The following is a 25,971-nucleotide window of genomic DNA, read 5'->3' as shown; positions in this document are numbered from 1 at the left end:
TAATTTAATCAACATTATCCAGAATAGTGTCTGCTGACGTCACCATGACGTCAGCATGACGTCAGCAGTTGACTTGGTCAACCTGACAGGTGGGTCCCGTTCGTCATACACTGATTTAATTAACTAACTATTAATTAGGTTAATTAGTGATTAGGTTAATTTAATTATAATTAATTAACTTAAATAATTCCTTAATTAATTAAATAATTTAATTTTTATTGTTTATTTAATTAATTTTGTATATTTTTTTTATTCCCTTTTTTTTATTAAAACATTCTGGGGGCTGGGCCCCACATGTCTGTGACCCAGGGAAGGCCTACCGGGCACCGCTTAGCGGGCGCGGGTGCAGGACGCGGCCCGAGCGGGCGTTCCCAGCAGGGCGCCGGAGCAGGGGGGGCCGGTGGCCATGGGGAGGCCATGGCCGGACCAGGGTGCACTGGCCGTGGCCGGTGGAGAGGCGGCCGCAGTGAGGAACGAGGGGCAAGGGGCAGCAGCCGGTGGACGGGGGCGTGTGCGCTCGGGCGGGAGGGCGTCGCGGCGGTGCGGCGAGGTGGGGCGCGGGCACACGCGCGAAGGAAGGGGGAGCACGGCCGGAGGCGGGGACCGAACCGGGCGACGGCGTCGAGCAGGCTAATGTGGGGCCGCAGTCGACGGCGTTGGCCGGCGAGCAGCAGCAGCAGCGTTGCGGTGCGCGGCTAGCAGCGCTGCTTGGGAGTTGTCGGAGCTCACGCGGGAGCAAAGGGGCCGCGGTGGAGGGCGCTATGCACGGCGGGGCGACGGGCGAGCCGGCGTGGTGGTTCTCGTCGGGGACCGAGGGGAAAGGGAGCCGGCGCGGTGAAAGGGGCGACGACGCGGGGCACGACGAGCGCGGCACCTTGATGAGCACAAGGCGCGATCGCGAGAGGGCTACGGTGGCGCGGTGAGGAGGATAGAGAGGAGGGCGAGGCGTGAGCTCACTGGGCCGGTAGGGCAAGGGCAGCGGGGGTGGGGTGGATGACGAGGACGAGGCGGCGTAGAGGATGCAGGCCGGCGAGGAAGTCTGCGACGTGGCCTCCGGCGAGGTCTAGGCGGCGTCGGCCATCGAGCGAGGGCGAAGGGGATCGAGCTCCTCCCGATCCAGATCCAGAGCGAGGGGGGGAGCGTCGTGGAGGAAGTGGGGAGTGGGCTAGGGTTTGACGGGTGGAGTGGGGGGTTATGGGGAGTGGGGGGGTGGCCGGTTGGGCCGGCCCGTTCGGGCGGCGGAGGCCAGCTGGGCCGTTTGGCCCGGGGGGGGGGGGCTCTCTCAATCTTTTTTTTTGTTTACTGTTTTGTCTTCTCCTTTTCCTTATTTTCTTTTCTATTTTATTTCTAGTTTCTTTTACTTTTAGTTTTATAAAAATTACCACTAGTGCCCAAATTTGTATTTATCATCAAACTACTGTAAGATTAATTCTTAACCCATAATAAAATAGTTTTAGCATTTTATAAATTCACTGGGCATTTGTTTAATTGTTTTCACTACTGTTTTAATCATTTTAGAGCCTTTAAACATTTTATCAAAGTTTGGTTTCTCCACCATAATTACTTACGATTTATTTAACACAACCCAAACATTTTAGTTTTGATATTTGAAAATTTTATTGTTTGCCTATATTTTAAATTTTAATTTGAATCATTTTTGAACTAACTCGAGTTTATCAACAGTAACCGAGGTGACGTGGCATCGTTAACGCGGGATTATTGTAGCCTAATTATCCGGGCATCACAATTCTCCTCCACTACAAGAAATCTCGTCCCGAGATTTAGGAGCGGTTATAAGGGGGAAGGGATCTGGTTTCGAAACTCTAACGATTCTTCTCGGTCATAGTTGCTCTTCTCGAAGAGGTCGATCCGTTACAATGACGTCTTTATTTCTGTGCTTCAGGTCATCATGGTGAAGTCGTCCTTTTCTTCGGGAACTCCAACGTACTTACGAATAGGTAAGGGGCAGCTCGGCTACGACAGAATGCTTATGAGAGAGACAATCTGGGGTTAACCCATGAATGAGCATAAGAGTATCTCTTGAGTTGAACCAATAAAATATGTCGAGGGTAAGGTACGAAGGTACAATAAGAGGTTCCAAGCGGATAGATAGTTTCTCGAAGTCTGAACCGGAGTGAGAAAGGGTTTCAGAGCAACGAGAGTAAGTATTGCGTCCGATACCAGAATAGAGCATTAGGAAGGTGGCCCGTGAATTCAATATGAAGCCAAGCGTGGGAAATAACCATTAGTAACAGGGCTGTACAGGAGAGTCAGGTTTTGATCCTGTGGAACTGTGGGTTATGGGCCCACCATGTGGGTTAAACATTGAAAGAGCGATGACATCTTGCACGGTTATGATAGCAAGGCATGCCAGAGAATAACCTGTCAGTTATGTCGTTAACAACGTCGGTACCAAGAGCGAGGGACGAAGAGAACCATTTTCCTGCTCGTTGAACGAGGTGGACCATTAGGCAAAGTTCTCGTCCATCGGTGGTTACCGGAATGTCATCAACAAAAGTAACAGGGTCTTACTGACAGAATTGTACACCCAGGTGTTTACAAAAGTAGGAGAATATTATTGCTTAGATCTCATAGATCACAAGAAAGGTTAAACCAACAATGGAAGGAAAATATGATCATCAGATTAAATAGAACAATGGAAAGGAAAATGTGTTTAAACACATATTTCAGGGGTATATCCTTCCCAATGACAAGCAGAGCATGATATCCATGACAGGATATAAAGTAGAAAACCATTTAGGTAAGGGGGAAGGAATCTCATGATATTACCCATACAACGGTGTTAGGATAAGTGATAAATAAAATTTAGCATCGTGCTTCAAATGTTCCTGTTGAAATTCGGAGTACCATTGACATGCTTCGAGATAGCATTGGCATGGTCTTCAGGTGAAGATCAGACTTTGGAAACACGAAGGATCCATCAGGAATAACTTGTAGAATAAGTCTTACAATTTCCTCATGGATGAATGGATAACCTTGCTAAAAAGGAATCTATAATGATAGGTCCTCCAGCCGGGGGGGGGGGTGCTAGGCATGACATCATGTTACCGGGTCATCAAAGGATCAACTTCATGACTCTTGGAAAATTGTCCCAACCATCATATCTGACCGAGATTCAGATCCGATTGGTGTCAGGATACCTCAGACTTAGGATACCTGAGAAGAAAAGGTGCAACACAAATTGACGAGATGACATTGTAAGATTCTCGGGGAAATGAACTACGAAGTGATTTCCGTTAACAAGAGTCCATCATTAACCCAAGGAGAGGACAAGGAGGTGTCTGGTGAACTCAACGGCAATTCACCGAGATTCCCAAAAGATGGATTTCCACAATTAAGTGAACAAGGAGATAACATTGGTCAGATCAAATGATATGAGGAAGTATGCTCGAGGAAAACATACACAATTAAACATTGGTTGAAAGGTGCGCCCGAAATATGGGTTGGGTTGCACGACCAATGTCAGAATGGTGATTCAATAGTCGATAGCCTAAGAATGAACTTTCGACCATTAACTTCAAAAAAATAGGGTTGCTAGAAGGAAAGAATCCAAACAACACCGTTCACTTGTTGGAATTAACACGGGGACCAATAAAGAATGGTGATGGTGAGAAGTATTTCTATGCCAAGAATTCTCAAGAGGTGGAACAAATCTCAGAACATTCTTGACATAAAGGATGGTAATACTCCAAGGTAAAGAAGAACAATTGCTGGATAGCAAGGAACTCAAGGTATAACACCAAACATGAACAAGCTTGTGTTGGTGGGAAGGCAATAAAGTGGTCGACGATAATACAATTCATCGAGGGCAAGGATGTTATTTCTCATCATGAATTCAATTGATATCCTGGATGAGCTCAGAATGTTGATGATCACGACACCTTTGTCGCGAGAGTTCATGAAGATGTAATCGATCGGTAACGACATCAAGTCAAGTAATGATGAAGTGAAAGGTTATTGGAACCAAGGGTACGACACAAACTCGAAACCAAGCTTGTTGTTCAAGGCGAAATGATATGACGATGAGGATCGACATAAGGTTAGTTCATCGTCGAAAATTGGTGCTCCGAGAATAAGGACCAGGTAGCACAGTTAGAATCGTCACGACAATGATATAGCCAAACAGGCTAGGAATGGCGTGATCGGGTACAAACTCGTACTTATAGAAGCTTATTGAAGAGTTGTTGAACCGAAGAGCGGACTCGGTTCAGTTATCGGTGTCTTTGAGTGTTCAATAACTCAGAGCCCGCGAAAAATTGGAATCAGTGGGAAGGTAGCACTTGATGAAGAACTCATAAGGAGTTATGCAGTTCCATGATAATCTCGAGATACCAGGGGGGTAATACTCGACACAAGATCAAAGTAAAGGTGGGACTGGTGTATTGATCCATAGAAGACAATTGTTTTGACTTGTCCGAGAAATGAGATCAAAGAAGAACAATCATGGTCGGAACCACGGTTGCAAAAGGCCAGATCCTAGATATAAGATGAACTTATACCAAGGAATAATTCATTTAAGAGAAGCTTTAATGATAAGATCTACATCATGTCCATGGGCATGAACACAAGTTCAAGGTCGACTCCCACTTCTCCAATGCACAACCTTTCATTCACTTCTCGCGCTCAATGAAGTTGTAGTTTTGAAATTTTATCTGGCAAAATACCAGAAGAGTACGACTCGTGAAAACTTTCGAGTTCACACCTATTAAGGAAGGCATAGGTTCAACCCATTGGGGCATCTTAGAATCATATACCAAATCTTCAGAAGTAATTAACTCAAGCTCAAAGGCAGAGCATGGTTGAGAAAGCAGAGGATACAATTTACCAAAGGCATTATATATCAGAGGAAAGGCTCACAAGGTTATTGAATATGAAGGGCGTTGTCAGATAAAATCCAACAAAGGATCTGGTGGTCCACAAGGGATCTGACGTGAGCATCGGTACTCAACTAGAGGAAGAAGATTGCAAGGAGATCAGATTATAGAAACAACTGACTAACTCAATTGTCAAATGCAAAGGAATTATGATTTCCAAATCAAGGGATCAGAAGCAATGCTCTGAGTAGGGATGGATAAGTTGAATAGCCTTAGGGTACAATCAACGACAATTGGATTGGTCAAGAAACAATTCCAGTTAAAAGAATGGAAGCTCCGCCGAAAGGTAATTTATAAGGATCAATGATGATTGCGTGTATTCGCAACATATTGAGTTAACAGACTCAAAATGATAATGACAAGGAATGTCATTAAGACTACGAGACTTATGGGATTAACCATAATGCAACCAAGCAAGAATTTCAAGAGCCAAAGGCTCCAGAGGATTTTCGGAAGATCGAATATTATTTTGAAGACTTTTGTGAAACACAAGAACAACTGGGGATGAGCGGATACTCGGCAGGCACGAGTAATTATCCGTAGGGGTATTCATGCAGCAAGGAACTGCAGGGCAGTAAGCGTAAGAATTCTCGGAATATCGAAGAGTATTTCAGGACATCTTGTAATAACAAGAGCAACTGGGGATGACAATATGAACGATAGGTGTAAGTAGTTATCCAGAGGGATTTATCGATGGAAGTGAATTGCAAAAGCGATGGCACATAGTCTCGAGAGCACATCGTAGAGTATCTTCGGAATCTTCTGGTGTAGCAGGCGATCATCTGAAGTGAGGGGCTCTCCGGGAAAAAGTACTTGCGAGAACCTAAAGTTAGTTTTGTTTTTAGCAAAATCGTTTAACCCGAATAGAAGAGAGTTCAGAATCCCAGAGTAAAGGTCGAGGAGTAAAAGATCCTAATACCACCCAATGGCGACGTGGGCCCATGGGCCGCACAGCCATGTTAGTAAAAGTTTTGTAAAGTCTAGACTCGACTTCGGCCAAGGAGTTGGAAGGGGAATTCCTACAGGCAGTCGGCTCTGATACCAACTTGTGACGCCCCCGATTCAATCGTACACTAATCATGCACGCAAATGTGTACGATCAAGATCAGGGACTCACGGGAAGATATCACAACACAACTCTACAAATAAAATAAGTCATACAAGCATCATAATACAAGCCAGGGGCCTCGAGGGCTCGAATACAAGTGCTCGATCATAGACGAGTCAGCGGAAGCAACAATATCTGAGTACAGACATAAGTTAAACAAGTTTGCCTTAAGAAGGCTAGCACAAACTGGGATACAGATCGAAAGAGGCGCAGGCCTCCTGCCTGGGATCCTCCTAAACTACTCCTGGTCGTCGTCAGCGGGCTGCACGTAGTAGTAGGCACCTCCGGTGTAGTAGGGGTCGTCGTCGACGGTGGCGTCTGGCTCCAGGGCTCCAGCATCTGGTTGCGACAACCAGGTAGAAGGGAAAGGGGAAAAGGGGGAGAAAAGCAACCGTGAGTACTCATCCAAAGTACTCGCAAGCAAGGAGCTACACTACATATGCATGGGTATATGTGTAAAGGGCCATATCAGTGGACTGAACTGCAGAATGCCAGAATAAGAGGGGGATAGCTAGTCCTATCGAAGACTACGCTTCTGGCAGCCTCCGTCTTGCAGCATGTAGAAGAGAGTAGACTGAAGTCCTCCAAGTAGCATCTCCAAGTAGCATCGCATAGCATAATCCTACCCGGCGATCCCCTCCTCGTCGCCCTGTAGAAAAGCGATCACCGGGTTGTCTGTGGAACTTGGAAGGGTGTATTTTATTAAATATCCGGTTCTAGTTGTCATAAGGTCAAGGTACAACTCCAAGTCGTCCTGTTACCGAAGATCACGGCTATTCGAATAGATTAACTTCCCTGCAGGGGTGCACCAACTTACCCAACACGCTTGATCCCATTTGGCCGGACACACTTTCCTGGGTCATGCCCGGCCGCGGAAGATCAACACGTCGCCGCCCCACCTAGGCTCAACAGAGAGGCCAGCACGCCGGTCTAAACCTAAGCGCACAGGGGTCTGGGCCCATCGCCCATAGCACACCTGCACGTTGCGTACGCGGCCGAAAGCAGACCTAGCCTAGTGGCGTTCCAGTCCAATTCGGCGCGCGCTGCTCCGTCGCTGATGTCTGAAGTGCTTCGGCTGATACCACGACGTCGGGATACCCATAACTACTCCTGCGTAGATGGTTAGTGCGTATAGGCTCGTAGCCGACTCAGATCAAATACCAAGATCTCGTTAAGCGTGTTAAGTATCCGCGAACGCCGAACAGGGCCAGGCCCACCTGTATCCTAGGTGGTCTCAACCTGCCCTATCGCTCCGCCACCAAGTAATAGTCGGGGGCCGTTGGGAACCCAGGCCCACCTCTACCGGGATGGAGCCACCTGCCCCTTCAGCCCCCAACTCCGAACAGTATCACAGGTAATGTAACAGTGTAAAGTATATAGTATATGCCCGTGATCACCTCCCGAAGTGATCACAGCCCAGTAGTATAGCATGGCAGACGGACAAGAGTGTAGGGCCACTGATGGAACACTAGCATCCTATACTAAGCATTTAGGATTGCAGGTAAGGTATCAACAGATGTAGCGACAATGTCAGGCTATGCATCGGAATAGGATTAACGAAAGCAGTAACATGCTACACTAATCTAATGCAAGCAGTATAGAGTAGAATAGGCGATATCTGGTGATCAAGGGGGGGGCTTGCCTGGTTGCTCTAGCAAGAGAGAGGGGTCATCAACTCCATAGTCGAACTGGTCAGCAGCAGCGTCGGTCTCGTAGTCTACCGGAGAGAAGAGGGGGAAGAAATAATGAATACAGAGCAAACAAAGCATCACAAAATATAACAAGGCAATACGCGGTGTTCGGTGTGCCCTAACGCGGTAGTAGGTGATACCGGTGAAGGGGGAAAAACATCCGGGAAAGTATTCCCGGGGTTCCGTGTTTTCGGGCAGAGGAGCCGGAGGGGGAAAGTTGCGAGTTCGATAGGTTAGGGGGGTGTGGTGGACGAACGGGTTGCGTATCCGGAATCGTCTCGTCGTTCTGAGCAACTTTCATGTACAAAGTTTTTCCATCCGAGCTACGGTTTATTTTATATTAATTTTAAAAGATTTAAATCATTTTTAGGATTTATTTATTTAATTTAATCAACATTATCCAGAATAGTGTCTGCTGACGTCACCATGACGTCAGCATGACGTCAGCAGTTGACTTGGTCAACCTGACAGGTGGGTCCCGTTCGTCATACACTGATTTAATTAACTAACTATTAATTAGGTTAATTAGTGATTAGGTTAATTTAATTATAATTAATTAACTTAAATAATTCCTTAATTAATTAAATAATTTAATTATTATTGTTTATTTAATTAATTTTGTATAATTTTTTTTATTCCCTTTTTTTTATTAAAACATTCTGGGGGCTGGGCCCCACATGTCTGTGACCCAGGGAAGGCCTACCGGGCACCGCTTAGCGGGCGCGGGTGCAGGACGCGGCCCGAGCGGGCGTTCCCAGCAGAGCGCCGGAGCAGGGGGGCCGGTGGCCATGGGGAGGCCATGGCCGGACCAGGGTGCACTGGCCGTGGCCGGTGGAGAGGCGGCCGCAGTGAGGAACGAGGGGCAAGGGGCAGCAGCCGGTGGACGGGGGCATGTGCGCTCGGGCGGGAGGGCGTCGCGGCGGTGCGGCGAGGTGGGGCGCGGGCACACGCGCGAAGGAAGGGGGAGCACGGCCGGAGGCGGGGACCGAACCGGGCGACGGCGTCGAGCAGGCTAATGTGGGGCCGCAGTCGACGGCGTTGGCCGGCGAGCAGCAGCAGCAGCGTTGCGGTGCGCGGCTAGCAGCGCTGCTTGGGAGTTGTCGGAGCTCACGCGGGAGCAAAGGGGCCGCGATGGAGGGCGCTATGCACGGCGGGGCGACGGGCGAGCCGGCGTGGTGGTTCTCGTCGGGGACCGAGGGGTGAGGGAGCCGGCGCGGTGAAAGGGGTGACGACGCGGGGCACGACGAGCGCGGCACCTTGATGAGCACAAGGCGCGATCGCGAGAGGGCTACGGTGGCGCGGTGAGGAGGATAGAGAGGAGGGCGAGGCATGAGCTCACTGGGCCGGTAGGGCAAGGGCAGCGGGGGTGGGGTGGATGACGAGGACGAGGCGGCGTAGAGGATGCAGGCCGGCGGGGAAGTCTGCGACGTGGCCTCCGGCGAGGTCTAGGCGGCGTCGGCCATCGAGCGAGGGCGAAGGGGATCGAGCTCCTCCCGATCCAGATCCAGAGCGAGGGGGGGAGCGTCGTGGAGGAAGTGGGGAGTGGGCTAGGGTTTGACGGGTGGAGTGGGGGGTTATGGGGAGTGGGGGGTGGCCGGGTGGGCCGGCCCGTTCGGGCGGCGGAGGCCAGCTGGGCCGTTTGGCCCGGGGGGGGGGGCTCTCTCAATCTTTTTTTTTGTTTACTGTTTTGTCTTCTCCTTTTCCTTATTTTCTTTTCTATTTTATTTCTAGTTTCTTTTACTTTTAGTTTTATAAAAATTACCACTAGTGCCCAAATTTGTATTTATCATCAAACTACTGTAAGATTAATTCTTAACCCATAATAAAATAGTTTTAGCATTTTATAAATTCACTGGGCATTTGTTTAATTGTTTTCACTACTGTTTTAATCATTTTAGAGCCTTTAAACATTTTATCAAAGTTTGGTTTCTCCACCATAATTACTTACGATTTATTTGACACAACCCAAACATTTTAGTTTTGATATTTGAAAAATTTATTGTTTGCCTATATTTTAAATTTTAATTTGAATCGTTTTTGAACTAACTCGAGTTTATCAACAGTAACCGAGGTGACGTGGCATCGTTAACGCGGGATTATTGTAGCCTAATTATCCGGGCGTCACAAATGTAAGAGCAAAATATCAAGGATTTAGTTTGGGAGGCCAGTTAATAGCCCCCGGTAGTGTTCGGCGACAGTCGAGGTCAAGCCGTAAACACTTCGGCCATTGTTATGAATGGCCCATCGTTTAACGCCGTCATCGGATCGCCGACCAGTTTACGCTTATTGTGACAGTCAGTTTTCGGCTTTCTCCATTGAGGTGCTTAACCATGTGAGCTGGAAGCACAATCGCAGTGGTTCTCCCTTTGCACACCTAGCCGAACAAAGCGGAACATAGGAGGCAAGCGCAGGAGCCGGGCAACCCAACTATTGACCGAAGACACAATTCGAAACCGATGCATATATAGCAATATCCGAGAATGTTTTTGCCGAATCTCTAAAGGTGTTCGGCGTTGCACTGCGAGACTTGTGCTGAAAACACACAAATAGTTTAAAAGTCCCATGGGCTCGAAAAGCCAAAAAACTTATTCAAAAGGTTAATGTCCGAACTAGATCAAGTGTTCGGTGCCAATCCGAAAATTGGACTTTAGAAAAAAAAAGGTGCTTCTGCCGTGCTTTAACATGACACATCCTATCTCAAAACTTCAAGCGGGTCAGCCTACGGCTTCAACCTCCTATCCCGAAGGCGGAGTACTTCTTACTAGGCCAGTTTAGCAAACTAAACTCTAGCGGCTTTGAGAGAGAAATTAGGCTCCCTGGCTAGTGACCGCACACTTGTGTCGAAAAAAGGAGTGATAAATAATAATAAAAACTTTGCAACGACTAAGAAGAAAAACACTTATCATAAAATGGCTCATATAAATTTAAGAGCCCCCAAGTGACTTGGGTAGAAGAATGATTGCATGTACCGAAGTACTTATATCATATCTGTGTTCAACCGAACTTTAAATGCGTCTTAACCAACCGTCGGCTTCTCCCTCTTCGGTCAAGGACCGAAAAGTGTTATGTACTCCATCTGTCGAGAATATCGACGGTGTTTCCAATAACCAGGCAATCAGGCCATAAGGCTGTAATAGACAAAGCGCGCTCAGGGAACTTATGCTATATTACTGCGAAGTGTAAGAAGCATCTTCAAAGAAAATAGTACCCCCACCGATACCTTTCTTCGGTGCTCATTGTTATTATGAGACTTGTGCAATAGATTTTTTGTACTCATGAGTTCCGTTGTGTGCCGACCATCATTGAGAACTATAAGAGCGCTAGCTTTCGGCTTCACCCAGTCTAAGGTCCGGCTCGGATGACCCGATCGTGACAATCGCAGAGGTTCTCCCTTTACTCCCTAGCCGAACAATCGGGAACGTAGGGGTAAACACAGGAGCGAGGCAACCCAACTTGCAAATCGCTTAAGTCAATATGGTGCATATTGTGGCGTAATACACGAACAAGGAACGAAGCCATACAAGTATAATCATATGCAAGAGGAAAAGCTTCATGAAGGAAGCCCCCAAATGAATTGGGTATTTGAATTTATGTGTCACAAACAAAGTTTGGACAAGGAAATTTTTTACAAGCAACATTTTTCCAAAAAAGTATAATGCTTGGTCGAGCCGAACACAAATTAAAAATTTAAAACTTTGAGCATGAAGGCAACTTAGCTGGTTAATGTGTTCGGTATTGATGACGCGGTCAATGATGGCGGAGCAAAGGGCTCGACACTCAAAAGTGGTGACATAGCACGGTCAATGCAGGGCGGCAGGGTGATGCCGAAGTCCCCGGCATGGGGTAATGAAGTGTTGACGAAGCCCCCCGTCCAGCCGAGGTGACGCCAAAGGATATAGTCCGGCTGGATCATTTTCCTGTGCACAAAAAATAGTGCAAACCGGATATAATAGTAATAATAATAATGAAAAAAAATTCGTTGCATAACAAATAATTTATGCAAAGTGAGTAATAAAAGAAATATGGCCTGGCGCCAAAGTCAATGTCGATGCAGGGCGATGGCGTGATGCGGTAAAGGCATGGCAAGGCCTGAATTCACAGGTCGGTTCGAGTTCCGGATGCGGCGTTCGCCGGACTATGTACGGAAACTGACCGAACCACCATGCGGCCACCATTTGATAGACCTGCGTACATATGATGGACAAACCAGAGTAATAATTCGTTGGGAAAAATGAACCCAAACAAGCAAAAAAAATACTAGGATTAATAGCACCTGGCTTATTTGTTGTAGGAATCCGAAGAAAGGTGATTCCCAAAATTGGGACTCGATCCGCACACCTATCGCCTGATGGGCGAGAAAGCAACGGCATGGCGATGCTGACAAAGGTTGGCTCGCTGAGGCAAAGCCCTCGGTCCAGCTAACATGATGGAGCTGGTCGGCCAGTGGCGCCGAAGTCTCCGGAGTAGGTTGATGAAGAGATGGCGAAGCCCCCAGTCCAGACGAGGAGATGGAGCAGGTCGGTGAGGAGATGTGTCAGCCGAGGTGTTGAACTAGTTCGGCGTAATGGACACCGGCTCGATGAAGCAATAGTGCGGCCCTGCCGATGCAGGTCGTGACGTGGTCGATGCCGGCTTGATGAAGCGACTGTGCGACGATGCTGGTATGCCCGCTCCGTGTGATCCGTGGGGCGGCGATGTTGGTGATGATTTATCCTTCGCGATGCCGGACTCTTGTTCGGCTTGCCGAGATGATGATCCGAAGAAATTGAGCTTGGCTCAACAAAGCGACGACGTGTCTAACGCAGGTCGGCCGCCGTGGAGTGATGTTGTCGGGCTGGTTTGACACCGGCGCGACGGTGAAGTTCGTATTGCAAGAATACTTTTAATATTACTGGGATGTGTTTGAGAATAAAACACAACACCCCATACGAAAACTTCCTTCAAAAAGGATGTTCGAGATCCCGTTCATAAAGAAGATGAATTCGGGTTGGATTCGTTCTCGCGTAGAAAACAGATCCAAAAAGTGATGCACTAATCGGAAGTTTCTCGGAGTTTGGACGGTCGGATCGAGCTGAATTTTTGGCAACTGGTAGATATGGGAATTCCCCAGCAAATCAACGGTTGGATCTTTCAAAGAACACCCGAGCTAGATGCTGGATACCACGCTCTAAACTCGTCCGGATTCTCGTCCAGATTCAACAGGGCTCCGGTATATCGGATATTGCCGGAGATTCCTCCATCGGAACTCGACGAAATTTTTGCAGGGTTGTTGTAGACTTAATTCCGCATAATTCCACCGAAGTAATCATTTAGGCGACACTCGAGGAGGCAGTGGCGGCAGATACAAGTTTGCTGTCCAGAAAACAGCACGGTCGCCTAAGGGCAATGTTGACGTAGAGCCCCCAAGCTCCATGGATGACTCCTCCATGATCTTGATAGAGATCGGAGTTGGTGTTAATGAAGACCCTCATCCGAACATGACGATCGGAGGTAGGGCGCAGTCCTCGGTCAAGCCAAGGTGACCAGCCGAGCTGGTGACGAAGAAGTTGACGTCGCAGTTGACCTGCAGTCGAGCCATTGATCCTTTCACCGATTACACAGCGGAACTCTCAATGAAAGCACCAATGTCGGTGTCAAAACCGGCGGATCTCGGGTAGGGGGTCCCAAGCAGTGCGTCTTAGGATCAATGGTAACAGGAGGCAAGGGACACGATGTTTTTACCCAGGTTCGGGCCCTCTCGATGGAGGTAAAACCCTACTCCTGCTTGATTAATATTGATGATATGGGTAGTATAATAGTAGATCTACCACGAGATCGGAGTGACTAAACCCTAGAAGCTAGCCTATGGTATGATTGTTGTTGTATATCTATCGACTAGCCTGGCCCCGGTTTATATAATGCACCAGAGGCCTAGGATAACAAGAGTCCTAGCCGAATACGCCGGTGGGGGAGGAGTCCTTGTCTTGATCGCCAAGTCTTGTGAATTCTTTCTTGTATGCAGCAGCTGTCCGGACTGGCCCATGAGTATACGGCCATGGGGGTCCTCAGCCCAATTCAACTGATCGTGAGACGACGTGTTGAGTACCCCCTAATCCAGGACACCGTCAGTGAGACCGATTTGCCTAGGGTTTGTGGCAGTGGCTATGACATCTGAACTCTGTGGCGCCGGATAGAAAAAATCGGTGGGGCCGAGTTTGACTTTTGGTTTAGGTCAAATGTAGATGTGAGAAAGTAGTTGAGGGTTTTGGAGCATATCACTAAGCACTATGAAGCAAGAACCTCATTAAGCAACACCTCATCCCTCCTTGATAGTATTGGCTTTTCCTATAGACTCAATGTGATCTTGGATCACTAAAATATAAAATGTAGAGTCTTGAGCTTTGAGCTTGAGCCAATCCTGGTGGCACTCCGGCGCCACCGGAAGCGAGGGGGAGAGAGCCCCCCTCCTTCTTCTTCTTCCTTGACCTTCTCCCTAGGTGGGAGAAGGGTTTCCCCTCTGGTCCATGGTCTCCATGGTGTGGGATGGGCAAGAGCCCCTCCGAGGTTGGATCTGTCTCTCTGTCACTCTCTGTTTCTGCCTTTTCACCGTTTCTTATATTCCCGGAGATCCGAAACTCCGATTGGATTGAAACTTTGAACACGATTTTTTTCCGGATATTAGCTTTCTTGCAGCGAAAGAAGGGCAACAACTGTGTCGGGGGGATGACCCCCGGGTAGGCCCAAGACGGCGAACGACGCTTCAAAAACACCGGGGCCAACAACGCCCCTCAACCCGGCTCGCGCTTGGCCGGGTTGCTCAACCTGGCCAAGTCCCTCAACCCGGCCAAGTCCTTCAACCCGGTCGGACTCCTCAACCCGGCTGCCCGGCCGGGTCCCTGTCCGGCTGCTCCACCCAGCCTGCTACGCGAAGTCAACCGCTACATCGATCCGACACCGACAAGACGGCCATACTGTGACCACTGTTGCTGATAAAGCATACACTGTTCGCTCGTCACACGCAGCATCATCTACAGTGTACTTTGTCCCCCGGGCATTGATTTATAAAATGCCCCAGGGACAAAACTTAGCCTAGTTCCCAAACTACATACAGCTTGGGATGTAAGCTACACTAGCTTACATCCCAAGCACACACCTTGCCCACCGAGCCTACATCCTAAGCCAGCTGCACATATATAAGCTAGTACACATCCATCCATCCCAAGACAGATGCACATACCCTCACGTACAGACTCACACACATTCCACCACAATCCGGCCACTAGTGCACTTGGCACTCATACTACACGCATGCATATATGCGGCCAGATGCCCATAGCTGCGTTCTGTAATACAGCTTCAGGAGCAACTCTGTACTGTCAGACATGTACACCGCATATATATTCAGATATGCAGGAGTAGGGGTATTATCTCTCCGAAAAGCTCCGAACCTGAGTAAATCACCGCGTGTTGTTTGCCCAATCTCGTCCCTTGACCTCCAAAGCAGTCTTGCCCTCACCACAAGCCACCTCGTGGCATCTGTTGTCTCAGGAACCCGCCCGCGAGATAACCCCGACAGTTGGCGCCCACCGTGGGGGGTACTATGCTACCAAGCTGCCGCGGAACCAAGATCCGGGCAGGACCATTTTCGTCTCTCCGGTAGCACTCGGGGGCCCGACATCGACACGCCCCCGAAGCGGCCGCGCTGGGCGGCACGTCCTCGCCGTTGGTCTCGCCATCTTCATCATCTCCGCCTCGACGTCGCCACTGTCTCTCCGGCCGTGCCCGAGGGCTCGACATCAACTCGCCCCCTGGGCAGCCGCGCGGAGCGGCGCGTCCTCGTCGGCGGCCTCGCCCTTGTCATCATCATCGCCACGTCGCCGGCCGGCTGTCGCCGCTCCGGCGTCGCTGCGCTGTCTGCTCGCCCGTGCCAACGTCGCCGCGCCTCCTCCGGCGTCTCTCCGTCCACACCATCTGCGTGCTCATTCCCAGGCAATACATCCTCGTATACATTCCCCGTACACATTCCAGACTACGGCCAGACTTGCCTCGGATGAATGCGAGATAATTGTGAGACTATCCACATATGCATCCCGTACACTACCCTTATAGTAGCTGTGCACAACTCGCCTCTGCTTCGCCCGCGCATGCGTGCAGCAACTCCGGCCTCGCGCGTCACCGCGCCGGGCTCTGCCGCGCCTCCACCCCGTGCTAAGCTTCACCGTGCCTCCCGCGCGATGCGCTACCACTTCGCCTTGCCTCGCGGTTCTGCTGCTCCGCCGCGCTGTGTTGTCCGCTGCAGGAATCCCACGCGCCAGCGCTGCACAGCCATGGTTGCCAGTCCACAGCAGTCAACGCCTGCGTCCTCCTTCCTCCCTGCGTCTACATGCAGCAGACGTCCTCCCCCGAGCTCGCCTCTGCTCTGCCCCACGAGCGCGTGTCCGCGCGGTGCCGGCTCGGCCTGCCGCCCGCCGGCTCGCCATCCCGTCCCGGCCGGCTCCCGCATGACGGCCCCGACCGCGCTGCACAGGCTCCGCCCCGTGGCCGGCCTCCTCCGCATCCGCATGCCCACCTGTCCGGCTCCACACAGCGCCCGCCGAGTCCGCCCGCAGCGCCGGGTCTGTCTCCGCCCGCGCCTGGCCGGGTCCGGCCCCAGCTCTTCGCCCGCCCACGGCCGGGTGCAAACCGAGCCGGCTGCAGCCTCGGCCCCTCGGCCGGCTGCTGCCACGCCCCATCACCGCATCCGTCTCCACCCAGGCCGACCCTCCAGCAGCGCCCGCGTCGCCCACTGCTCTCCTCGTCGCCGCCGAACACCGTCTCCACATCGCGGCCGCTGAGGTCCACACGCGCGTGGCCCGCCGTCTCGATCGGCTCGCACCCGCGGCCCGGCCTCGCCATCTCTGTCGGCCCCCGCGTCGCGTCCCCGCACCTGTGCCGGGTCCCCGCACCCCGTCGTCTCCGCCGGCTTGCGCCCGCGACCCGGCCCCCGTGCGCCGGCTCCCCGCGTTGGCCGGCCTCCCCGCTCCAGCCGGTTCCGTGCCTCCGCGGCCGACTCCCCTGCATGTCGGGTCGCCGCGGCCCCTCTGCTCCGCGCGCCCCGACCAGCGCCCGCCGGCTCGCGCCTGCGGCCCAGCCCCGCCGTCTCCGCCCGCCCCAGCGTCGGGTCCCCGCCGCCGCGCCGGGTCCCCACACCCCGGCCGGATCCGCCCTTGACTCCTGCGGCCCCGCGCCCGCCGGCTCCGACTCCGGCTCAACGCGCGGCCGGGTCCGCGCGCCCACCGGGTCCGGCATCCCCACCCAGCCTCGCTCCGCCCGTGGTCGTCTCCGGCTCCCCCCGCGGCCGGCTCGCCCCGCGCACGAGTGCTCGTTCCCCTGCTCCGCTTCTGCCGAGTCCCATTCTGAAGAAAGATACAGAGAAAAAAAGAGAGTAAATTGCACAGAAGTATCAGCATTGGAAGCAGATTGGTATCAAAATTGATAATTTTTACGTGTTAGTACCAACTTTGAAGCGAACCATTGCAAAAGGAACTAAAAGTGTTGTTTATACGTATTGACAGGCAAATTGATCGGTTGGGCCCACCCGTCAGGTGCCACCCTGGCGTACCCGCGCGCTGACTCGAACGAGCTGGGTCGCACCGTTTAAGCGCGGCTGGTGCGGCCCGAGCCTCCGTCTCCGTCTCCGTCTCGCCAGTCGCCACCGCCGACCGCACGCGCCGCCGCGAGCTCGAGGCACGCTCCTCCACGACCGCGGCCCCGCTCTGGTTACACACGCGCATCTTCCCGACCCCCGACCCGCCCCGCCGTGCCCGCCTCGCGCTCTCCTCCATCCGCTTCCGCCGCGGCGCCAACTCCTCCTCCGCTTCCTCCATCGACGCCGCAGCCTCCTCTGCCTTCGCCGCCGTGGCTACCCCCTGCCCCACCTCCTCATCCCCTTTCCCCTCGCTGTCAGCCCCCGCGTCCTGCCCCGCCACCGTCTCGGCGCCCCGCGCTGGTGCCCAGGTGGCCGTGGAGCTGCCGTGTGGGATGGCCGTCGGCTCGCGCGTCACAGTGGTGGCGCTGGCACTTAGCAACATGGCATGAAAATATGGTTCTTAGCAAGAAACTTTACACATTGAGCTGAACATATGTGCTAAAGAAAGAGAGCTGTTCCTCTTGAGTACAAGTCAATATATCTTAATGATTCCATGAACTCCTGTTTTTATTTTCTGAGGAACTTGTCGGTCCTTGTGATTGGTGAGTAAGCGTAATGTACATTGAGCTAACATGATTCGCCAGTTGATTGATATTACATTCCAATTTCTCGCATTTTCTGCAGCAATGGAAGCAGCTTCTACGGTCCAGGGGCAGTGAGCTGGTGTTCAAGTGTTTGCCAAGCTGTAGTTGCTGGAGCATGCGCTTCTGGATCAAGGGGAAGCTGGCTGTGGTGGCTGTTAGATATTGCACAAGTGAGTGCGGCTCTGCATCTGTAGGAAGTAGTTGTTCTGTAGTAACTTTGTATAGGCCGGGTTAAGGTAGGACCAATGCTGCCAGTCTTAGTACTCCCTCCGTTTTTATTTAGTTCGCATATTAGCTTTGGTCAAAGTCAAGCTTTACAAAGTTTGACCAAGTTTATGAACAAAAATATAAAGATATACAATAACAAATCAACAACATTAGATTTATTAGTAGATGTACTTTCACATCGTATAGATTTATTATAATAAATGTCTATATTGTTGTCTATAAACTTGGTCAAACTTTACAAAGTTTGACTTCAGTCAACTCTAATATGCAGAGTAAATAAAAACGGAGGGAGTATTTGCGTATGGAACTTCGTTTAGGAAGTTGTTCCGTAGTCAAAATTGATAAGGTTAGTTGTAATCGCCATGCTCAGATTTAGTTCATTTTGAACTAACCTCCTGTTTTTGCCGGCTTATGCGGACCTTTGCTTATGTGCTTGCAGTTTGTAGGAACTTTGTTTGGAAGTCGTTGCTTTCAATGCTTGCAGTATGTAGGAACTCTGTTTAAGAGGTTGTTGCTTCCGTGCTTGCAATTTGTAAAGACTTCTAAGTTCAGCCAGTTTGTGATGTTGACAATGGTGGCACGAGCATGTCGCACATCTTCAACTGGCAGTCTGCGACATTCATACTTCTTAGAACAATCAGACATGCAGGTGGAATCGACAATGCACAGGAGCAGCTCTGAACACACAAAATGATTTACTCGAAACATCTAATATGTATATATAAGAACAGCCGGTATACAAGTGAGATCAGCAGAGCTGTTATAATTCCTAGGTCAAAAACAATTGACACATGTACATGGTGTCAGCATCTAGCTAGTGTCAGAATCAGCAGCTGAATTAACCAGCCACTGACCAAAAGAATGAGCGAATTACGCAAGCTAATTCTCCAAAGATCCTCCAAATCAAGATCAAACTCGAACTCATCCTTGCTGTTTGATTCTCCAGAGAGCCGGGTACTGCTTTTCAATTAACAAGCAGTCTCATTGTCATCTGGCATTGCAGCATTGAGCACTCCCGGACTGCGGCTTCCTCCACAGGCAGATTATGTGCTGCGGCGACTGGTAGTGCGCGGTGTAGTAGCCGTCGAAGCAGCCGGCCTGGAAGAACTTGACGTCGTGCGAATACTCCACTAGCTGGCGAGTCTTGTTGAACTTCTGAACCCACATGCCCATGCTCACGTCTTCCATCTTGAACAACTGCAACAATCAGGGGGAAGAAGCACACCCGTTTGTTAGGCTTTTTAGACACACTACATAGATGTTTCAAAATCTAGTTACTGGCAAGGGGTGGTAATGACTTACTCTCAGTGCCTGGTTGTCAAACTCGGATACGATGTACTCAGCTATTTCTGATGAAATCACATAGCCCGGTCCGTTTGCATAAGGTGGATACACTTCCTCTTCCCATTCCTGAAAAGGGGCAGAAAATTACATCACACTCCTGTATGCAGCGTGAAATATATCACTACCTGGAGAAATTTGCCACAATTATGACACGTACTTTTTTTCTGAAAAGAAATATCATACTCTAATACCACTACCAGGTATTGTAAAATATAACACCCTGTGTTGATAGGTTGATCAATAATTCATTTGCAAGCATAATCATAGTTCGAGCTACCAGGTAAACCCATGCTTACTTTAAGAAAGGCAGAGACAAGCATGAACGCACTAAAACATGACACTGGAAATGGGAGCTAACATATATGACCCGTAAAGCATTAATATGCTGAATAATGGAAGTCAAGTCACACCAATGCAGGAATTTGCATGGCCCAACACAAGGATTCTCTGCTTCCATGAAAGGCACTAGAACAATGTCACCAAAGAACTCTGCTTCCTTCTTCAGCTCTTCATTGACCTCTTTTTTCCCATTCTATAAAGAAGTTTTCTATTAGAGTTTGCAAAGTCACCAATATAACTGTAAAATGTAGCAATCATCCACAGGTACTTACCAGAGCGACAAAGAACCGGGCAACATTGTTAGACGATTTCCTTGTAGCAATCATCCATGACTTGCGAACGGCCGTCCGCTTGGCGAAATGGTTGGCTGCAGAAAGGATACCAATGAACAGCTTGACAGGTTCAGTCGGCAGAGGTGAGCCCTTCCACTGTGCAGACATTTCAAGGTATCGCTATGGGTCGAAGCTAGGGTGTGATTTGGGCAGATGGGCGACAGAAATCGACTTGATGTCAAGGCCTCTGTTCAACGACAGGCCCGTTGCGTCCTCGATGTTGTAACCCTGTTAAATCCACAGATTGACAGCCCATCAGATAACAGGTTCTCCATCGATGATATACTATGTAAGTAACCAACGAGCAATGTCTGCAGAGGCATGGCAAAAATCTTACAGTGCGGTAAGGGAAGAATGCAATATGTTGCTCATTGACATTGACATGGTAGCCTTCGAGACCGGCTGTGATGGTTAGGACAAAGAGCTTGCCCTCTGTAAAGGGGTATGCCTGATCGACAGAGACCCTGTCTGGCTCCGGCCTGCCGATCAAATTGTTGAGCAGCCACTTTATGTTTGACGATTCCTCTGTGTTGGGGCCATCATCCCGAGTCCATTTCTCACACTTGACTTCCCCATCAACTGAAATTGGAACCAATAGCAAGCAAATTCTGTGATGAAATTTGTGTTGGTTTTAACGAACAAATAGCTTCAAAATTAAGATACCACTATTAAATTTCTTAGCGAACGACGAGGAAAAAGCAAGATTGAACTGTGGAATCAAAGGAGCTCACCCCTATCCTCGTCGGGCCGGGACGCCGGTCCCTCGCAGCGCTGCAGCAGTGCCCACTGCATGCGGTAGCAGGTGTTGAGCTCGATGACGGGACGGCCGCTGAAGTCGCCTCTGATCCTGGGGTTGAAGTGGAGTATCCTGGGCGGCTCCTCCCCGTGGACGGCCTTGGTGCTGAGCAGCTCCACCATGAACTGCGACGACGCCGCCCCGTCCCTTCTCGTCGGCCAGGCCACCACCGTGATGCGCGAGCCGACGGCCATCCCGCACGGCAGCTCCACGACCACCTGGGCGCCAGCGCGGGGCGCCGAGACGGTGGCGGGGCAGGACACGGGGGCTGACAGCGAGGGGAAAGGGGATGAGGAGGAGGCGGCGGCGGAAGGGGAGAGGAGGTGGGGCAGGGGGTAGCCACAGCCTGCGGCGTCGATGGAGGAAGCGGAGGAGGAGTTGGCGCCGCGGCGGAAGCGGATGGAGGAGAGTGCGAGGCGGGCGCGGCGGGGAGGGTCGGGGGTCGGGAAGGTGCGCGTGTGTGGCCGGAGCGGGGCCGTTGTCGTGGAGGAGCGTGCCTCGAGCTCGCGACGGCGCGGGCGGTCGGCGGTGGCGACGAGCGAGACGGAGACGGAGACGGAGGCTCGGGCCGCACCAGCCGCGCCTAAACGGTGCGACCCAGCTCGTCCGAGTCAGCGCGCGGGTACGCCAAGGTGGCACCTGACGGGTGGGCCCAACCGGTCAGTTTGCCTGTCAATACGTATAAACAACACTTTTAGTCCTTTTGCAACGGTTAACCTCAAAGTTGGTACTGACACGTAAAAATTACCAATCTTGGTACCAATCTGCTTTCAATGCCTCAATTGTGGTACTTCTGTGCAATTTACTCGAAAAAAGAAGTTGAACTCGGTTGGGAAAAAAAGTGCCCAAGCCCGTTGAGAAAAAAAAATGTTGCCGCATAGAAGAAGAAAAAGACGCGAGCTACGCCCGCTTCACTCCTTTGGACTACCGGCCTGCCCGCCTACTTCGACACCGGGCTGGCTAGAGAGCCCACCCGACTGCCTGTCTACCTCGACGCTCGTCCGGTCGGACCCGACCGGCTGGGATCCCCTTCGAGCACCCGGAGGCTCGAAGGCTACCCTCAGTCGGTGCGTCGGCGCGCTAGCGCCAAGCCGCGCTGGCTGTCATCGACAACCTCCACCTCATTCACGTCAAAGCAATGTGAGCTCCTCACCCGCATACTTTCGCGCCACGCGCAAACACGGATAACCCCGAGCAACCCTCGGGGACCACCTCCGCCTTTGTTATAGTTGCATCACTGTTCGCCCCGACGCCGGCTAGTCTCGGCCCGGAGGCTGGCCGCTCGGCCCAATACATTTGTTCCCGCAGACGGCTAGTAGCGCACATAGTACCAAAGGCCCACCTCTCAGTCACAGACCGCAGCGCGGCTATCCGGCTAAGCGAGAGCCAAAGCTTGAGGTCACCCCACGCGAAAAATGTTCGCGAGAAGACGGCTTGGGCAACCCGATCGTTTCCTATATGAGTATCTACTCGGTCGAATCTGCTCCTGTAGTCCGAGTACTGTACGCTCCACTCCGCGGCCACTTTTCGTAACAGCTAGAGGCCGGCTCCGAGCTGTGTAGCTAATAAGAGGCAAAGCCAAAGAGAGGAGGGGACATGAAAAAGACTGAAGGGGGCTCGGACGAAATTGAGTCGGCACCCTCCGCATAAAACTTACAATGCTGAAAGCAAACATTTGATATATCTGTGAGGACTAACTTTGTCTTTTGCACGATAATCGCTATGGGGAACCCCCTCCTCGTCTGGAGACTCGGAGGCTACACGCAGGTTGCGGGCCCGACGCCAGCCGCAACCGGCGTTTCCATCGCCGTCGGCTTCATCAACAACAGCAAAGACCCTTCGCCCAACTTTTCCAAAGTTGCACGGAGGCTCGGAGGCTACACCCAATGGGTGCGCTCACGCGCCCCCACTCAGCCGACGGACTCCGCGTCCACGCCCGGCAGGGCCCCGTGCCCCCCAGCGAGCGGACTCCGTGTCCGCGCCCGGCAACCTCAACGTCACCGTCGGCTTCATCAACAACAGCAAAGACCCTCCGCCCAACTTTTCGAAAGTTGAACGGAGGCTCGGAGGCTACACCCAGTGGGTGCGCTCGCGCGCCCCCACTCAGCCAGCGGACTCCGCGTCCGCGTCCGGCAAGGCCCCGCGCCCCCCAGCCGGCGGACTCCGGGTCCGCGCCTGACAACCTCGACGTCACCGTCGGCTACATCGATGCCCGCTAAAACCCTCCATGCAACTTTTCCAAGTTGCCCGGAGGCTCGGAGGCTACTGTCGGGGGGATGACCCCCAGGTAGGCCCAATACGGCGAACGACGCTTCAAAAACACCGGGGCCAACAACGCCCCTCAACCCGGCTCGCGCTTGGCCGGGTTGCTCAACCCGGCCAAGTCCCTCAACCCGGCCAAGTCCTTCAACCCGGTCGGACTCCTCAACCCGGCTGCCCGGCCGGGTCCCTGTCCGGCTGCTCCACCCGGCCTGCTATGCGAAGTCAACCGCTGCATCGATCCGACACCTACAAGACGGCCATACTGCGACCACTGTTGCTGATAAAGCATACATTGTTCGCTCGTCACACACATCATCATCTACGGTGTACTTTGTCCCCCGGGCATTGATTTATAAAATGCCCTAGGGACAAAACTTAGCCTAGCTCCCAAGCTACACACAACTTGGGATGTAAGCTACACTAGCTTACAACCCAAGCACACACTCATGCCCACCTAGCCTACATCCTAAGCCAGCTGCACATATATAAGCTAGCACACATACATCCATCCCCAGACAGATGCACATACCCTCACGTACAGACTCACACACATTCGGCCACAATCCGGCCACTTGTGCACTTGGCACTCATACTACACGCATGCATATGTGAGGCCAGATGCCCATAGCTGTGTTCTGTAATACAGCTCCAGGAGCAACTCTGTACTACCAGACATGCACACCGCATATATATTCAGACATGCAGGAGTAGGAGTATTATCTCTCCGGAGAGCTCCGAACCTGGGTAAATCACCGCGTGCTGTTTGCCCAATCCCGTCCCTTGACCTCCAAAGCAGTCTTGCCCTCACCACAAGCCACCGCGTGGCATTTGTCGTCTCGTGAACCCGCCCGCGAGATAACCCCGACAAACTGCCTTACGGGGTGTCCACGAGGGTCAGGGGCGCGCCCACCCCCTAGGGCGTGCCCCCTGCCTCGTGGGCCCCTCGAGGATCGTCTCGCGTTGATTCCACTTCTCAAAATTCAGATATATTCCAAAAAAATCTTTGTCCGTTTCTATCATGTTTGGACTCCGTCTGATATGGATTTTCTGCCAAACAAAAACATGCAACAAACAAGAACTGGCACTGGACACTGGATCAATATGTTAGTCCTAAAAATAGTATAAAATGTTGCCAAAAGTATATGAAAGTTATATAATATTGGCATGGAACAATCAAAAATTATAGATACGACGGAGACGTATCATATATAAACGGTAAAGTAAATATTTTTGGTATTTTTTGTTTATAGATCAGAAAGTAAAAATTGCAAAATAGTAGGTCGGAAACTAGCAAGATGTAAACGAGATTCAATAATATGGAAAAGAGACCCGGGGGCCATAGGTTTCACTAGTGGCTTCTCTCAAGATAGCAAATATTACGGTGGGTGAACGAATTACTGCCGAGAAATTGATAGAAAAGCGCATAGTTATGATGACATCTAAGGCAATGATCATGAACATAGGCATAACGTTCGTGTCAAGTAGACCGACTCCTGCCTGCATCTACTACTATTACTCCACACATCGACCTCTATCCAGCATGCATCTAGAGTATTAAGTTCATAAAAACGGAGTAACGCATTAAGCAAGATGACATGATGTAGAGGAATTAACTCAAGAAATATGATGAAAACTCCATCTTGTTATCCTCGATGGCAACAATACAATATGTGCCTTGCTGCCCGTACCATCACTAGGAAAGGTGTAACATCCCAAATTTTCAATTTGGAATGTTATACAAATAGATCATCATTGCATATCATATTTTATTGCATTTAGGCCCCAAATAAATGTTCATCTAAACCGACTTGATTTTAGAAGTCGGGGAAAATTTATTTCGGAATTTTTGGAGTCTGTTTAGTATTTCTTTTAATTGTTTTTCTGCGCGTAATGTTTTTTTAAAAAACAAACCGACCTACCGAGTCGTGTCCATCCGGGACTCCGACCCGGCCGATCTTTAAAGCCCGAGGCCCAAGCCGCCCAGCCCCAGCCGCCCCGCCCGAACCCTAGCTGCCGCCGCCGGATCTCGCCGCCGCCGCCGCGTCCCGCTGTCGCCGCCGCCGGAGTTCGTTGCCGCTGCCGTGTCGTTTCCCCGCCCCGCCGCCGGACCCCGTCGCCGCCGGATCCCGCCGCCGCCGGATCCCGCCCCGCCGCCGGACCCCACCGCCGCCAGAGCCACCGCCGACCCCGCCGCCCCGCACCCCGAGGTAGCCGCCACCGCCGTGTTTTTTTCAGAAAAACCGTTCGGTTTTCCGTCGGTTTTCATGGTTTTTTTTAGTTTTGTTTTTATTTTATTAGATCGTTTTTTTCGGTTTAGGTTAATTAGCGAGCGTTCGCTCGTTCGTTCGTTTTAACGAACGCGTTCATCCTTTAGATCCAGATAACAAACATTCGTTTGTTAATCTGTTCGTCGTTTTTTTCTTTGATTTATTCCGCGATTTTTCTGATCCAATTTTCGTTTTAGTTTAAATTTTCGCTCGTTTATCAAAATCAGGCGATTCAAGTGCCTAGAGTTTCGTCTCGAAACCCTCTTTTCATTTAATCTACTCAAACAAGTTTTTGCTTCTGTAAAATTTGACTTAGGTCCAGATTAGTAAACGGAGCTTGTTTCTTTCGCCGTTTGAGTTTTGTTTCTTTGTTTGATTCGATTCTTTTTGCAAACCGGAGTTCTTAAGTTGAGCTTTCTGGTTAGATCTCTTATTTGAGTTTTACCCGTGCATTAGAT

At 51.0% G+C, this 25,971-nt stretch overlaps 1 protein-coding gene and 1 pseudogene across 4 annotated transcripts; one reads left to right on the top strand and one right to left on the bottom strand.

Annotated features, from left to right (window-relative positions):
• Nucleotides 1-15,670: 15,670 nt before the first annotated feature.
• Nucleotides 15,671-18,877, top strand: LOC123131965 (vegetative cell wall protein gp1). Of its 4 annotated transcripts, none has more exons than XR_006464441.1 (4): nt 15,671-17,135; nt 17,228-17,903; nt 17,986-18,115; nt 18,445-18,877. XR_006464441.1 is itself a non-coding variant. In XM_044551698.1 (2 exons), the coding sequence occupies exons 1-2, from the start codon at nt 16,057-16,059 to the stop codon at nt 17,283-17,285; spliced, it is 1,137 nt and encodes a 378-aa protein (XP_044407633.1). In that variant the 5' UTR covers nt 15,671-16,056; the 3' UTR covers nt 17,286-18,400. The 4 variants fall into 4 exon arrangements, 1 of the variants encoding a protein (XP_044407633.1); XR_006464442.1 differs by having other exon boundaries at nt 17,228-18,115; nt 18,445-18,519; nt 18,613-18,877; XR_006464440.1 differs by lacking the exon at nt 18,445-18,877 and having other exon boundaries at nt 17,986-18,399.
• LOC123078947 (hydroxyproline O-galactosyltransferase GALT5-like) lies at nt 18,854-22,280 on the bottom strand (annotated as a pseudogene).
• Nucleotides 22,281-25,971: the final 3,691 nt, after the last annotated feature.

Source organism: Triticum aestivum, chromosome 1B (genome assembly GCF_018294505.1).
Source record: "Triticum aestivum cultivar Chinese Spring chromosome 1B, IWGSC CS RefSeq v2.1, whole genome shotgun sequence".
Classification (NCBI taxonomy): Eukaryota; Viridiplantae; Streptophyta; class Magnoliopsida; order Poales; family Poaceae; genus Triticum; species Triticum aestivum.
Note: the sequence above shows the minus strand (reverse complement) of the source record. Positions and strands in the feature narration are given on the sequence as shown.